At 43.8% G+C, this 17,249-nt stretch overlaps 1 protein-coding gene across 1 annotated transcript; it reads left to right on the top strand.

The window, feature by feature from the left end:
* Nucleotides 1-810: 810 nt before the first annotated feature.
* Nucleotides 811-16,387, top strand: syt8 (synaptotagmin VIII). Its single transcript, XM_072434904.1, has 9 exons — nucleotides 811-943; nucleotides 9,150-9,314; nucleotides 9,391-9,554; nucleotides 12,206-12,301; nucleotides 12,377-12,544; nucleotides 13,715-13,882; nucleotides 14,930-15,047; nucleotides 15,444-15,577; nucleotides 16,005-16,387. The coding sequence occupies exons 2-9, from the start codon at nucleotides 9,161-9,163 to the stop codon at nucleotides 16,233-16,235; spliced, it is 1,233 nt and encodes a 410-aa protein (XP_072291005.1). The 5' UTR covers nucleotides 811-943; nucleotides 9,150-9,160; the 3' UTR covers nucleotides 16,236-16,387.
* The last annotated feature ends 862 nt before the right edge of the window (nucleotides 16,388-17,249 follow it).

Genomic DNA, 17,249 nt, shown 5'->3' with positions numbered 1-17,249 from the left:
TTATTAAATAATTATTTTTTTCCATTGTGCATATGTTAATTATGACATCAGTCCAGTCCTTAATATAGAAGTTTGTGTCATCCATTTTTGGATGCCAGAAGTATGTCCCAAAGGTATCCATCCATTATGTCCATAGCAGGGGGACATTGTTCTGAAATAGGATGGTGATGTCCATAACAGTCTGCATTGCCTTGTGGATTTCTGCCCAGTATTTATGCGCAACAGGACACATAATAATGATGTGCCACATGCACATTCAGCCCCTCCCTGTGAGCAGTGGCCACTTTGACATGGTGTTATGAAAAAAGGGTCACATTTTCCCGACAGAATTCCCTGCAACATGAGACTTTGTGGTCCTCCAATGTGAAGTACACACATTTTCCCATTCCTCGTCCGTCGAAACAAAATTACCCCCTTTTTTAATTTAATTTCAATGTATTTAGTAGATTTAATATATTTAGTAGATTGGTTGTCCAGAACTTACTTAAACAATCATCTTTAGATACTATTCCCCTTGTAAGTTGTGATTCATATGCTTTAATGAAGATTCTCATCATCGGGCTATAATTGTCGTTGTTTTGTTTTATTCCTTTGATGTATCAGTAATACACCATTTTCACCTACATACTTTACACGCAGTGGAAATGTAAACATTCTTGAACATTTTCTTTGTATTCATTACTGTATATATGTAATACTGCCCTCTAGTGTTGACACAAGGAACCTGTCAAGCAGAATACAAAATGAGCTTTTTGCCTCAGCGCCACCTCTGTTTAAAGACTGACGTGCTGTGTGTGATCTTCAGGTGTGGTACAGAGGAGCTGGAGCCGCACGGCTGACAATGGACTAAAGTCAAATACATAGGACATGCAGCCGAGAGAACAAATGGACCAGAAAGGACACTATGATACCAAATCCTTTTTCTGAACAGCCATTGTTACTGGTAGGTTTTTGAATATGTATTTACTCTTTATTAATAACATTAAGGCATAAAACAACAAAACAACAAATTCAATCCTTACACATTTTTATTCATTTTGATTAATTTTGGTGCAATCTTTCTCCTAATAGTTACATTGCACAATGGTAATCCATGCAGAACAGCCTGGGGCTGTACACTGGAACAGAAATGGACCAAAATCACAATAAATCTTGATTGGATTTGGATCTCAAATGATTAATAAAATACAGTATAGCCAATGTTTGACAGTTTTACTTTTACATTTTATGTAAAAATAGTTTACTCATGAACACTTGATTTCATCCGACAAATCGCCTGGAGTTGTTTGCACGTCATGAGTTATAACTTTCCCCTATAGAAAACATGCTTTTATCTGTTACTTAGTATTAAACTACAACATAAGTAGAACATCCTTTAACGTTTTGTTCATTGTAAACCACAATACTGATCTAAAACAAATTCTGCAGAAATGAGAAGTCCTGCCTCATATTTGCAATAGCATGTTTTTCTTATTTATTATTTGTTCAAATAATAGCAGCTAAATACAAGTGAGCAGAGGTGAAAACAGGGATTTTCTGAGCATTCGAGCATCAGTTGCAGGATTAAACAGGATTAAAATGTAATCAATCAAAACTTTGAGTAAACTAATGATGAGAGAACATGATGATGATGGAACAATATATAATATTTTATCAATACAACAAAGTAATAGCTCATTAAAGTTGATTTTACATAATCTAATTCAAGACAACAAAATTATGTCTATTCGTGAAAATAGAGAGACGATACTCATGAGGAGGCATCGATACTGACAAACTCAGATTTTAGAACTCTGTAAAGAGCCCATGGATTTACTAGAGAAACATGGTTCTGAATTGAAAATATTGTTTTAAAAATATCGTTTCATTTTCATTATGATTGAGATATTGATATTGACATTGTAATTGAGATTTTGGTGATACATTTTCCTTGGTATCGTTTAAAATTGTAATTGAATTGTAATTGAATTGTAATTGTAAATGAATTGTGACTTATAAATGAATGTAATTTATTTTTAAAAATTATGACAAATTAAACTTACTGATTATTTATTTATATACTGCATCAAACTGCACTGTTCCACTGTGTGTTTTGCTATGCTGAAAGAACTTAGCATTAGTTTTTTCACCCTCAAAACCGAGCAGATTTCATCTGCACTTGCAGCCTTAAGTGCACACGGAGCGTTTGGGTGGAGAGAGGGGACATTTCCTTTCCCTGATCAAAGCAAGCCAGTGTTTGGCACAATTTCCTTCCTTTTTACTAAAACTGCCCCTTAACATCATGGAATTTGATGTCGGGCTGGGAGATATGTATGGAAAGGAATGTATGGAAAGGAATGATCAATGTAAATTTCTTTTGTTCTATCTTACTAACAACAGATACAAATTTCTGAACATAAACAAGACACACTTTTAATCGTTGCCATAAATATAAATCCTAAATCCTAAATAACTGAGCATTTTGCAACAACGTGACTGGAAAAACGAGATTTCCCAACAGTTCTTCATGGGTCGTTATCGCAGTCTGAATCACACTGTTTGTTCATGGTGGAGACCTGCTCCAGTTTGGACGTCACTACAGCAGGAAACCTTCATCAACAACTGCAAAACACAATAGAATACAATCCTTACACTTGAATTAGCCCCTAAGGACACTGTAATCGATTGGAAACTAGCAAGCGTATGATTTAACCGCAAAACACGTTCTCCTACTGGCGTGATGTTTCTTTGTATCTGCTTCTTCACTGTGATTGATCCATTCTTCCTGTCACTCATTTAGAGCACGAGAAAACACACGTCATCATTTTTTTTAAAAACCTAAAAAAATCTGATTTTTGGACCGTTAATATGAATTAAATGACATGCCATCCCAAATGATTAAAAACAGTATTTTTTACTGCAAGTTTCAACAATCTACCTTTATAAAGATGTTACTGTGTCTCATGGAGGTCCTGAGTCAGGTCACTCTTACATCTATTCCCTGTAATATGTCCAATTCCATGTTCCTCCATCTGCTGTGTGAGTGACTGTTGTAGGAGTGACTGCTGTGGGAGTGACTGTTGTAGGAGTGACTGCTGTGGGAGTGACTGTTGTAGGAGTGACTGCTGTGTGAGTGACTGTTGTAGGAGTGGCTGCTGTGTGAGTGACTGTTGTAGGAGTGACTGCTGTGTGAGTGACTGTTGTAGGAGTGGCTGCTGTGTGAGTGACTGTTGTAGGAGTGACTGCTGTGGGAGTGACTGTTGTAGGAGTGACTGCTGTGGGAGTGACTGTTGTAGGAGTGACTGCTGTGTGAGTGACTGTTGTAGGAGTGGCTGCTGTGTGAGTGACTGTTGTAGGAGTGACTGCTGTGTGAGTGACTGTTGTAGGAGTGACTGCTGTGGGAGTGACTGTTGTAGGAGTGACTGCTGTGGGAGTGACTGTTGTAGGAGTGACTGCTGTGTGAGTGACTGTTGTGGGAGTGACTGCTGTTGGAGTGACAGCTGTAGGAGTGACTGCTGTAGGAGTGACTGCTGTGGGAGCGACTGCTGTAGGAGTGACTGCTGTGGGAGTGACTGCTGTGTGAGTGACTGTTGAAGGAGTGACTGCTGTAGGAGTGACTGCTGTAGGAGTAACTGTTGTAGGAGTGACTGCTGTGGGAGTGACTGCTGTAGGAGTGACTGCTGTGTGAGTGACTGCTGTGGGAGTGACTGCTGTTGGAGTGACAGCTGTAGGAGTGACTACTGTAGGAGTAACTGTTGTAGGAGTGACTGCTGTGGGAGTGACTGCTGTTGGAGTGACAGCTGTAGGAGTGACTACTGTAGGAGTAACTGTTGTAGGAGTGATTGCTGTAGGAGTGACTGCTGTGGGAGTGACTGCTGTAGGAGTGACTGCTGTGTGAGTGACTGCTGTGGGAGTGACTGCTGTTGGAGTGACAGCTGTAGGAGTGACTGCTGTAGGAGTGACTGCTTTGTGAGTGACTGTTGTAGGAGTGACTGCTGTAGGAGTGACTGCTGTGGGAGTGACTGCTGTTGGAGTGACAGCTGTAGGAGTGACTGCTGTAGGAGTGACTGCTGTGGGAGTGACTGCTGTAGGAGTGACTGCTGTGGGAGTGACTGCTGTGGGAGTGACTGCTGCGGGAGTGACTGCGGTGGGAGTGACTGCTGTGGGAGTGACTGCTGTAGGAGTGACTGTTGTGGGAGTGACTGCTGTAGGAGTGACTGCTGTAGGAGTGACTGCTGTGAGAGTGACTGCTGTAGAAGTGACTGCTGTGGGAGTGACTGCTGTGGGAGTGACTGCTGTCAGAGTGACTGCTGTGGGAGTGACAGCTGTGGGAGTGACTGCTGTGGGAGTGACTGCTGTAGGAGTGACTGCTGTGGGAGTGACTGCTGTGGGAGTGACTGCTGTAGGAGTGACTGCTGTGGGAGTGACTGCTGTAGGAGTGACTGCTGTAGGAGTGACTGTTGTAAGAGTGACTGCTGTAGAAGTGACTTCTGTAGGAGTGACTGCTGTAGGAGTGACTGCTGTAAGAGTGACTGCTGTTGGAGTGGCTACTGTGGGAGTGACTGCTGTGGGAGTGACTGCTGTGGGAGTGACCTCTGTAGGAGTGACTGCTGTAGGAGTGACTGCTGTGGGAGTGACTGCTGTAGGAGTGGCTGCTGTGGGAGTGACTGTTGAAGGAGTGACTGCTGTAGGAGTGACTGTTGTAGGAGTGACTGCTGTAGGAGTGACTGCTGTAGGAGTGACTGCTGTAGGAGTGACTGCTGTGGGAGTGACTGCTGTAGGAGTAACTGTTGTAGGAGTGATTGCTCTAGGAGTGACTGCTGTGGGAGTGACTGCTGTGGGGGTGACTGCTGTGGGAGTGACTGCTGTGGGGGTGACTGCTGTGGGAGTGAAAGCTGTGGGAGTGACTGCTGTGGGAGTGACTGCTGTAGGAGTGACTGCTGTGGGAGTGACTGCTGTGGGAGTGACTGCTGTGGGAGTGACTGCTGTGGGAGTGACTTCTGTGGGAGTGACTGCTGTAGGAGTGACTGCTGTAGGAGTGACTGCTGTGGGAGTGACTGCTGTAGGAGTGACTGCTGTGGGAGTGACTGCTGTAGGAGTGACTGCTGTGGGAGTGACTGCTGTAGGAGTGACTGCTGTAGGAGTGACTGTTGTAGGAGTGACTGCTGTGGGAGTGACTGCTGTGGGAGTGACTGTTGTAGGAGTGACTGCTGTGGGAGTCACTGCTGTGGGAGTGACTGCTGTAGGAGTGACTGCTGTGGGCGTGACTGCTGTAGGAGTGACTGCTGTAGGAGTGACTGTTGTAAGAGTGACTGCTGTAGAAGTGACTTCTGTAGGAGTGACTGCTGTAGGAGTGATTGCTGTAAGAGTGACTGCTGTTGGAGTGGCTGCTGTGGGAGTGACTGCTGTGGGAGTGACTGCTGTGGGAGTGACCTCTGTAGGAGTGACTGCTGTAGGAGTGACTGCTGTGGGAGTGACTGCTTTAGGAGTGGCTGCTGTGGGAGTGACTGTTGAAGGAGTGACTGCTGTAGGAGTGACTGCTGTAGGAGTGACTGCTGTGGGAGTGACTGTTGTAGGAGTGACTGCTGTAGGAGTGACTGTTGTAGGAGTGACTGCTGTGGGAGTGACTGTTGTAGGAGTGATTGCTGTGGGAGTGACTGTTGTAGGAGTGACTGCTGTAGGAGTGGCTGCTGTGGGAGTGACTGTTGAAGGAGTGACTGCTGTAGGAGTGACTGCTGTAGGAGTGACTGCTGTGGGAGTGACTGTTGTAGGAGTGACTGCTGTAGGAGTGACTGTTGTAGGAGTGACTGCTGTAGGAGTGACTGCTGTGGGAGTGACAGCTGTAGGAGTAACTGTTGTAGGAGTGATTGCTCTAGGAGTGACTGCTGTGGGAGTGACTGCTGTGGGGGTGACTGCTGTGGGAGTGACTGCTGTGGGGGTGACTGCTGTGGGAGTGACTGCTGTAAAAGTGACTGTTGTAGGAGTGACTGCTGTGGGAGTGACTGCTGTCGGAGTGACTGCTGTGGGAGTGAAAACTGTGGGAGTGACTGCTGTGGGAGTGACTGCTGTGGGACTGACTGCTGTAGGAGTGACTGCTGTAGGAGTGACTGCTGTGGGAGTCACTGCTGTGGGAGTGACTGCTGTGGGAGTGACTGCTGTGGGCGTGACTGCTGTAGGAGTGACTGTTGTAAGAGTGACTGCTGTAGAAGTGACTTCTGTAGGAGTGACTGCTGTAGGAGTGACTGCTGTGGGAGTGACTGCTGTTGGAGTGGCTGCTGTGGGAGTGACTGCTGTGGGAGTGACTGTTGAAGGAGTGACTGCTGTAGGAGTGACTGCTGTAGGAGTGACTGCTGTGGGAGTGACTGTTGTAGGAGTGACTGCTGTAGGAGTGACTGTTGTAGGAGTGACTGCTGTGGGAGTGACTGTTGTAGGAGTGATTGCTGTGGGAGTGACTGTTGTAGGAGTGACTGCTGTAGGAGTGGCTGCTGTGGGAGTGACTGTTGAAGGAGTGACTGCTGTAGGAGTGACTGCTGTAGGAGTGACTGCTGTGGGAGTGACTGTTGTAGGAGTGACTGCTGTAGGAGTGACTGTTGTAGGAGTGACTGCTGTAGGAGTGACTGCTGTGGGAGTGACTGCTGTAGGAGTAACTGTTGTAGGAGTGATTGCTCTAGGAGTGACTGCTGTGGGAGTGACTGCTGTGGGGGTGACTGCTGTGGGAGTGACTGCTGTGGGGGTGACTGCTGTGGGAGTGACTGCTGTAAAAGTGACTGTTGTAGGAGTGACTGCTGTGGGAGTGACTGCTGTCGGAGTGACTGCTGTGGGAGTGAAAACTGTGGGAGTGACTGCTGTGGGAGTGACTGCTGTGGGAGTGACTGCTGTAGGAGTGACTGCTGTGGGCGTGACTGCTGTAGGAGTGACTGCTGTAGGAGTGACTGTTGTAAGAGTGACTGCTGTAGAAGTGACTTCTGTAGGAGTGACTGCTGTAGGAGTGACTGCTGTAAGAGTGACTGCTGTTGGAGTGGCTGCTGTGGGAGTGACTGCTGTGGGAGTGACTGCTGTGGGAGTGACCTCTGTAGGAGTGACTGCTGTAGGAGTGACTGCTGTGGGAGTGACTGCTTTAGGAGTGGCTGCTGTGGGAGTGACTGTTGAAGGAGTGACTGCTGTAGGAGTGACTGCTGTAGGAGTGACTGCTGTGGGAGTGACTGTTGTAGGAGTGACTGCTGTAGGAGTGACTGTTGTAGGAGTGACTGCTGTAGGAGTGACTGTTGTAGGAGTGACTGCTGTGGGAGTGACTGTTGTAGGAGTGATTGCTGTGGGAGTGACTGTTGTAGGAGTGACTGCTGTAGGAGTGGCTGCTGTGGGAGTGACTGTTGAAGGAGTGACTGCTGTAGGAGTGACTGCTGTAGGAGTGACTGCTGTGGGAGTGACTGTTGTAGGAGTGACTGCTGTAGGAGTGACTGTTGTAGGAGTGACTGCTGTAGGAGTGACTGCTGTGGGAGTGACTGCTGTAGGAGTAACTGTTGTAGGAGTGATTGCTCTAGGAGTGACTGCTGTGGGAGTGACTGCTGTGGGGGTGACTGCTGTGGGAGTGACTGCTGTGGGGGTGACTGCTGTGGGAGTGACTGCTGTAAAAGTGACTGTTGTAGGAGTGACTGCTGTGGGAGTGACTGCTGTCGGAGTGACTGCTGTGGGAGTGAAAACTGTGGGAGTGACTGCTGTGGGAGTGACTGCTGTGGGAGTGACTGCTGTAGGAGTGACTGCTGTAGGAGTGACTGCTGTGGGAGTGACTGCTGTAAAAGTGACTGTTGTAGGAGTGACTGCTGTGGGAGTGACTGCTGTAGGAGTGACTGCTGTAGAAGTGACTTCTGTAGGAGTGACTGCTGTCGGAGTGACTGCTGTGGGAGTGAAAGCTGTGGGAGTTACTGCTGTGGGAGTGACTGCTGTAGGAGTGACTGCTGTAGGAGTGACTGCTGTGGGAGTGACTGTTGTAGGAGTGACTGCTGTAGGAGTGGCTGCTGTGGGAATGACTGTTGAAGGAGTGACTGCTGTGGGAATGACTGCTGTAGGAGTGACTGCTGTAGGAGTGACTGCTGTGGGAGTGACTGTTGTAGGAGTGACTGCTGTAGGAGTGACTGTTGTAGGAGTGACTGTTGTAGGAGTGACTGCTGTAGGAGTGACTGCTGTGGGAGTGACTGCTGTGGGAGTGACTGCTGTGGGAGTAACTGTTGTAGGAGTGATTGCTGTAGGAGTGACTGCTGTGGGAGTGACTGCTGTGGGAGTGACTGCTGTGGGGGTGACTGCTGTGGGAGTGACTGCTGTAGAAGTGACTGCTGTGGGAGTGACTGCAGTAGGAGTGACTGCTGTAGGAGTGACTGTTGTAGGAGTGACTGTTGTAGGAGTGACTGTTGTAGGAGTGACTGCTGTGGGAGTGACTGCTGTCTGAGTGACTGCTGTGGGAGTGAAAGCTGTGGGAGTTACTGCTGTAGGAGTGACTGCTGTGGGAGTGACTGCTGTAGGAGTGACTGCTGTAGGAGTGACTGCTGTGGGAGTGACTGCTGTAGGAGTGACTGCTGTAGGAGTGACTGCTGTAGGAGTGACTGCTGTAGGAGTGACTGCTGTGGGAGTGACTGCTGTCGGAGTGACTGCTGTGGGAGTGACTGCTGTAGGAGTGACCTCTGTAGGAGTGACTGTTGTAGGAGTGACTGTTGTATGAGTGACTGCTGTGGGAGTGACTGCTGTGGGAGTGACTGCTGTAGGAGTGACTGCTGTAGGAGTGACTGTTGTAGGAGTGACTGCTGTAGGAGTGACTGTTGTATGAGTGACTGCTGTGGGAGTGACTGCTGTGGGAGTGACTGTTGTAGGCCATTGTCCCTCCACTTTTTGTTTGTTTCAATATGCATCCCTCACTGAAAAGACCCCAGACTTCATGGGAAACGGAATGTGAAATGGACTAACCAGGGCGGGGCTTGGAAGTGGGCGGGGCTTGGGCAGGTGAGCTCCATTGGTTGGACCAGCCGGACCTTCCTCCAAGCACTACTTTTCAAACTCAAGCCTAAGCACAGCTGGTCGTGGGAATCAAACCTTCGGATCAGAGAGGAAGCTTCTCTTCCTACTCAGCACCTCTCTGAATCTATTCTTCCACATCATGTCCGTGTGTTCCCTCTCTGCAGTTTCATCCGTCATGCCGTCTCTCACTTCAAACTCCACCTCCGTGCTCCGCCCTCCCATCACGCCCTGGTCCTTCAACGTCACCAGCTTCACCAACACCACCTACACCAACGCCACCATCGGCCCCATCCAGGCCTCCATCAATGACTTCCTCGACCAGATTCCTTGTAAGTGACCTCACGTATCCTCATGTAGTGACTGTGAACTGAAGCAGGTTTCATCTGCCCGTCCTTGTCCCTGCAGTGCCCCGATGGCTCACGTTGATGCTGTTTGTCTTGGCTGGAGTGATCTTACTTATTATCATACTCTGCATCTGCATTAAGTGCTGCCGGAAAAGAAAGAAGAAACCGGAGAAAGACGAGAAGATGGATCTGAAAGGAGTGAACAGTGGCAGCACGACAGCACTCGTAAGATTAATCACCTTCTTTATGCTTTGCCCAACATGGAGACTGGGCATATGTGTTTTTGGACTGCCAATTTCAAAGGAATAAATTAAAAAGGCTTCATAAATGATTCACAGCTTCTTAGCATAATAAGCAAACAATAACTGCTAAGTTATCATAGATATGAGCTGATACAATGATCTCTTTCTTTGTCCTTTTAAAAACATTGCGACGCTGCTGCAGACAAATCCATTTTAGAGTTTTCTTATAGAGAGTAGAGACTTCGTTTCTGTTAGGGTTGTTAAAAGTATCAAAAATCAAATTAATTGATACCAAAACTAGTATCGATACTAAAAAAATTACATAACATGTGACCTTTCCAGTTAAATAGAGCTTTAGCTTTATCAAAACTACTATAAGACCACATGGTGACATAAAGAAAGTAATTCATAAATATAGCCGCAAGCGGCGATGATCGGCCTAACACGCCCCAATTTTCCTTTTATTACACCTACTGCTGAATCTGTGACGCTATCGTGTCTTCTCCCCTTTGCTTTACATATAAAGGGAAAAGTTTGTGGCTACGCCACATAAAGTCCGTAAAACTTGAGCCAAATTTTTTTACATTAGAAAAAGGAGATAGCCAGAATGCAAAGGCACAACCTTTAGAGGTGGACACATTTTGATGACTTTCTGTCGATGGTCACTGGGTGAAAAATAGGGGGGTTGATCCCAAGATTGGTCTCGCACTTTCCTACCTCAAGGTGTGGGTCCCTGGTCACTGACGGGTACTTTCGTTAATTTTGAGTGGGCTCCGCCCACTTTGTGTTACTGGCCCTCTATACAATAATAATGTTAAATTTTTTGCATTACATGCTTATATGCATGGAACATGCATGAGTTGGGGAACGTATTTGTGAACTACTTTGTGAGCGCAAACAAGCACTTTACATGTAAAGGTAAAGCACTCGGGATTTGCCCATTTACTACGGTAATGTTCAATTTTCCTACTACTATTTAGTATGCACAGGACGTGTCGTGCATGAGTATGTTAGTGAGTGTTTGGATGCGAGCGAGCGCTTCACGCTCGATTTTGTGCGCACTGTGTGCACACTTTGACAGCCGTGCTTTAAACGGCCGTACAGAACTAATAGGCCTCTCGCCAGCTTGTGGCGCTCGGGCCTAATTACTGTCTATTAAAAAAGGATTCATTTTTAATTATCATTTTGGGATTGAAATTGGTATCTAGTATCAAACCTGTTCCTTAATATCAAAATCGAGTTTGATACTAAGAAACAGGCTTGTTTCATTGTTTATAAAACTGTGTTTCATAAAAATGTTTTGGATATTAAATAGTGTGTCATTGAAGCTCCATGCTTAAATAATTTTAAAGGGGACACCTATTATATACTGTATTTCAACCATATTTAACCTTGTTACAACAGAGTTTCCTCATCATTAGTTTAAAGGTGGAATGAATGATTTTTTGGCCTCATTTCATTTCCTCGTGGTGTGGACTGCCGATTAGTCCTGCCACGTGTCAATCATAGAACTCACCTGCTGCTCACCTGCAGCCTCGTCCTCAGGAGAGCAGCACGTTTCCCTGTGTCTAAGCGCATGGATCTATCATAATATAGTTCCCTAAGTGTAAAGGACAAAATTAAGACAGAGAAAGACAGTTCGAGCTGGTTCAGAAGAGACGGAAACCTACGGGAGACGAGAGATGCGACGCGATCCGTCGCACTAATAAACAAACGCACGTCTTGCCGCAAGGCTTTTCTCTGCACGGGGTGAGTGCGCATGCGCACTTCCACTCGAGTTCTCAAATCGGCGAAAAATCGTCTCTTACACCTTTAATCAAAGTTGTATTTTGATTGATTCCTGCATGTTTGAGTAATCCTGTTTTGTCCTGTAACTGAGGCTCCAGTGCTTTCACTCACCCCTTCATCCTCCTCCTCCTCCTCATCATCATCATCATCATCATCATCATCATCATCGCATCACTGTACACAGTATATAAGTATAGTGACCAAAATAAACTTCTGAAATGTCACGCAGCCCCTTTTCAAAATGACAATCCTCTGCTTGTTACGGTGAAGTCAATAAAACCATTTCTATTACTCAGCCGGTTTAGATCAATATTGCACTTTATAGTTATACCTCAATACTAAGTACCTGAAAAAAGCATCATATGTCTCCTTTAAATGTTAGAAAATTGCTTTTATTGGTCTCCAGAATGTTCTCTCTTGGCTCCTGACGGATGTGGAGGCTGGACTGGGGGATACTGCCATTTACTGGTGTAAAATGAAATGTAATTAAATATTATAAACCGGAATTTTAGATGGATCTTTATTGTTAATTTTGTATTTATTGGTTGCCAGGTTAGCTAAAAACATTTGGAACAGCAGAAAAAGATTATTCTTAAAATGACTTGTGAAAAGTGTATTTGTTGTTGTTGTTGTCTATTGTTTTAACGACCAAAAGAGAATCTTGAAATCTTGGAAGCGTCAATCTTGGAAGTTCTACAACCCGTTGCGTTTGCTCCGGAAATCGAAAAAGAAGGTATCTACTGATATCCGCGCAATCTTCTTAACAAGCAACAGAACCCACACCAGAGGAAGTGGTTATCTGAGTAAACATGTTTTATCTCAGACTTGCTTCTCTCTCTTCACCAGGTCCAGCCAGATGTGGCAGATCCGGACTACGGCTCATCTAAAAAGTACCGCGGGAAGCTACTGTATTCTCTGGAGTACAACACTACGCAGTCTGAGGTGATCACAAAAACATATTTACTCTAGAACCAGTCCGACTCCACACTTCTCTCACGCACACTGTGTTTACTGCAGCTAGAAGTGAGGATCAAACAGGCCGACAGCCTCAAGGCCATGGACCTGGGGGGCAGCTCGGACCCTTACGTCAGAGTCTTCATCGGCCCCGACAAGGACAAGACCTGCGAGACCAAAGTGCTCAAGAACACACTGAAACCCGTCTTCAACGAGCAGTTCACTTTCCAGGTCAAACTGACAGAAATGTTTTAATATTCACAAAAGAGGACTCTTCAAATAGCCTCAAAAACTATTGAGACTATTTTTTTGTCTGTAACCTCAAAGTCAGTTTTTTTTACCCTTTTGACATTTGTTTGTTTTGTTTTAAAGACATGAAAATATATTGTTTTATAGTATACATAATTTTAATGACATCTATTATTCAAGTGTGTACTTTAGAAACCTGGTCGCTGTATATGATTATAAATGACACATTTAATTTTCAACTCTATGAAACCATATTATTTAGTATTGCCTAAATTCAAATAAACATAAGAAAACATGTGAAAACTAAAAGAATTTCACCAAACATATTTACTTCAATAACAAGTGGGTGTAATCCCTCGTTCATGTGCGAGTGTTCCATCGTAGAAACAGGTTCAGTTGTAGATATCTGGACGTTTCGACTCCAAGTCTCATCTGTGGATCTAGTCTGAGAACATTTAATGCCACAAACCACTCTTTAGAAGCCAGTGAGGTCAAGATTCAAGAAGGCAATTTAAAAAAAAGAAAAGAAAAAGGGGAAAAAGAGAATCCTTCTTTAAACATGAATGCAGGTTTAAGGTTCAACTAACAGCTCATATACAATAGTATTTTGAAGGCATGGGGCGGGAGAAGCCCTAGCCATTAAGATGATAATCAGGTACTCATCGTGGATGAAGGAGCAAAAGTCAGTTTACAATAGGATTTTGTTTTCCCATTACTGGACTGTTAGGGTACAAAGACGACAAGACAGGCTGTTGTCAGCAGGTTCTGCCAGGTACAGGCCTACTCAGAGAAGGACTAATATCTAGAAATATCAGACTATATCTACAGATTGAGGACGACTCTTGGATGAGAGTCGAAACATCTTGTTTTTCTAAAAATAACTGTCCAGATGACTACAACAGAACCTTTTTACAATACTGCAATAAGAAGACTTTGAGATATTTGTATCCCAAATAAAATGTAATAGAAATGTGCAAAACGAAAAAATTACATTTGAACTAAATTTGAAAACTGGACAATGTGGGACTTATTTGTTGAACTAGATGTGCCATGATTGTATTTTCTGTCTTTGTATGTTATGTGAACGAAAATAAATACTTTTAACAATTGATCAGATAAGATTGTGACGCTCATGTTGTGTTTTTCCTCCAGATGACTAAAGCCTCTCTCATGGAGTCTACAGTGGTGATGCAGGTGTACGACTTTAACCGATTCTCCAAACACAACATCATCGGAGAGGTCAGACTGCAGCTGGAGAACTTTGACTTGAACCACGTCATCGAGGAGTGGCAGGACCTCAGCGAACCCTCCAAATTTGAGGTCAGTTTACAGGAGGTCAAAATCCTCAAAGTTACACCAGCAAGGAATGAGTTTAGTAATACAATACAATTAAGACAGCACTATTGTCTTTTCTCACGTTGTTAAGTCAGTGTAATTCCTCATTCGTCCAGGAGTGGTCCATGGTTAAAATTAAGTCGTTTCAATTTCTATCCAAAAGTCATTTTCAATCTGATGGAAATAGTTTGAGCAGCAGCATTTACACTCTTTTATTCAGAGCTGTCAAGAGTCATTAGCATTTGACTGATTTGAATTCTGCCATGGTCTCGTGAGGCTATTGTAGACTGAGGGGAGGTTGTATCCTATTTCAACCTCCCCTCAGTCTACAATAGCCTCACAAGACCATGGCACAACCTATTTTCTTTCTTAACAAAAATGTCCTCCTTCACTTCGCTTCGCTTTCAAACCATTCCTTCTCCCTATGACAATTTTTACCTCTCTGTCTTCAAACATGTGATGCTTTTTGATGAAGATGCACAGCCGACTGTAAACCAGAGTTTGAGTGCCTTATGTGTCTTTTGTGCCGTCGCTGTTTGCTTTCAACAGTGTAATTCTCATTGCAGCTTTTCTTACTGAATAAAATACACTACTGTGTTTGTCCATCTTGTCCTTGGGATGAACACGTTTCTGTCTTAAACTTTGACCAGAAAAAATATGATTATATTTCTGTAGTAGGTCCTGTGCAGTGTGTATTGGCTCTAAATGTCCAGTCTAAAACAAACGTCTGAATATATGGGGCGAGACGATAATAAATGATTCAGTGTTGGCCGATGGTGTAGTGGTTTAAGGCGTTGCACATAAGTTGTTGGCAACATAAGGACAAGTGAGCTGCCCGATTGTCCATCAGAAAAATGACATAAGTACTAGGCCAGTACTTAACCCAGACAACTCAAAGTCCAAACCAGGTCTTAGGCAGCATTTGAATTGTTGAAAAATACAACCTGACTTCTGTACTAACATTTGAAAACCACCACGTCTCATTTTGTTACTGCCTGGTGTAATAATCTCTTTTAAATATATATCTTTCAGGAGGAGAATCGGGGCGAAATTTGTTTCTCTCTGCGATACGTCCCGACAGCAAACAAACTGACTGTGGTCATCCTCGAAGCTAAAAACCTCAAATCTATGGACATTGGAGGAAGCTCAGGTTATTCACAGTTTTTAGTCTACATTTTCCACCAAATTGAGGATTCCTATTAACAAAGGTCGCATTTTACTACAATACTGTTATTTTACTTTTGGAATTCTGTGTAGATGCATTATTTATTCCTCTATTCTTAACGAGCTAATACAATGCAAAAGCTAACATTTTAAAAATCTATAAAAATAAGGGTATTGTTGGATATATTTATAACTGTATGCTGTATGCAAGGTTTCCCACATGGAGTTAAAGGCTGACATCTAGTGGACCAAGCTGAGATTACAAGCATTTTCATAATTAAAATATACATTTTTAATTTGCAATAATGGTTTAAATTTAACAATACAATTATTGGTTGTTTATTTAGTACATATTGCTAGAAAGTACTTTTTGTGTTTGTAGATCCGTACGTGAAAGTGCAGCTAACCTTGGACAAGAAGAAATGGAAGAAGCGAAAGACGTCTGTCAAGAAGAAGACTCTGGCTCCATATTACAACGAGTCCTTTACCTTCTCTGTGACCTTTGAACAGATCCAGGTAAAGATGAATCTACCTGGCTTCAACTGGATTATCATTATCTCCAGGAGTGCCAGGATTATTCAATGTTTCTTTCAGTTGATCATGATTATAGCTGCCACAACAATAGATCATTGAAAGAAAAAGAAAAGTTTTAGTCAATATGTCTTCAGCACACACAACACTATTCTGTTTTCATGGGGTCTTTTCACACACAAAACCTTCTGACCCTGTAGTTTAGACTTCTATAGATACATGTGATTTAGCAGTGTATTGTTCAATCTTCAAACCTTTAACAGATTTGCGCTTTGATCAGAAAAATGACAGATTTTGCCCATAACGTCAGCTCTTTTTATGTTCAATCCCAAACTCTTAACAATTTCCATCTTTTCCAAGCTATGTTCAGTCCCACTTCTCACACTGATCACAACACTGACGTCTTTTCCAGAGGGTGAATCTGGTGATCGCGGTGTGGGACTACGACGCGGTGAGCCGTAACGACGCCATAGGGAAGATTTATTTGGGCTGCGACGCGTCGGGGAACCAGCTGAGGCACTGGGCCGACATGCTGTCCAACCCCCGGCGCCCGGTGGCTCAGTGGCACACTCTGCTGTCGGCCCAACAAGTCAACTCTACGCTCAGCCTCAAACGGAAGATCCCCAAACTGCCCTTCAACTGACAGCGCTGATCATAGGAGCTTCACAAGAACTATTTCTATTTTTTTAAATGACATATCAAATGAATTAGTATTGTGAGTAATGTACTGACATCAAATATCAGCATCATTGCAGCATTTAAGCTCTGTAGAGCAATTTATATTTTCACAACTAAATCAATGCATATTAAACGTTTTCTAATCTAAAAATACAATGTTTGCAGCGATTTACTTACTTTATGTCACTTTAAAACATCACTCAACAAGGCAAAACAAGTACTAAATTATGTCTAAACCTGGACCAAATTAAACCAAGACAACATTGTGCACAACAGAGCCCGGCTAGATCACTGTTGTTGTTCCTACTTCTGCCCCATTATATCTCTATGGGCTTGTTACCAAACATATTCATTATAATGGCATTTTGGTGATTTTAACCTTCTCCAGGGTTTTGAACAAAGCTGTTTTCAAATTTAAATTTAAACTTCACAAAAATAAGTTAAGTTTGGTTCTTCTTCTTCTTTAAATAAATCATCAAACTATCTTTTCCATTAATATCTGGGACAAAAGAAAATGCTAAAATAGTTACACCCACTTTTATCATTTAGTGTGAAACCCTCTCTGTTTTCTAATATGTTTGAATTCATCAGGAGGCTCAAACTCTCAAAGCTCAAGCTCAAGCTCTGAACATTTGGACTTGTGGTGTTAATCTTAACAATCCCATAGGGTCTGGGCCAAGTCAAGCTAAAGTAATGAACACAAACAGATCACGCAGCAAACAGCGAGTTGGATGTCACTGACAACATATTAAAGACCTGATTGTTTCGATATTTAGATTACTTTCATTTGTGGTGTAAAGTCTTGGGTTTTTGGCTTTTGTTAGTGACATCCATTTGCAGCTCGCTCTTCACTGACTCATCTTTAAGTATTTATTGATTTTAGTGCAGCTCAGCAAAAACCCACGGGGATATAAAAGGAGCAGAAGTGACCAACAGTGACCTAACAGTGACCCAACAGTGACCCAACAGTGACCCAACA

Source organism: Eucyclogobius newberryi, unplaced genomic scaffold, assembly GCF_026437365.1.
Source record: "Eucyclogobius newberryi isolate DKJ021-1_F unplaced genomic scaffold, fEucNew1.0.hap1 SCAF_7, whole genome shotgun sequence".
NCBI lineage: Eukaryota > Metazoa > Chordata > Actinopteri > Gobiiformes > Gobiidae > Eucyclogobius > Eucyclogobius newberryi.
The sequence above is the reverse complement of the archived record's forward strand: the minus strand, read 5'-3'. Positions and strand labels throughout refer to the sequence as shown.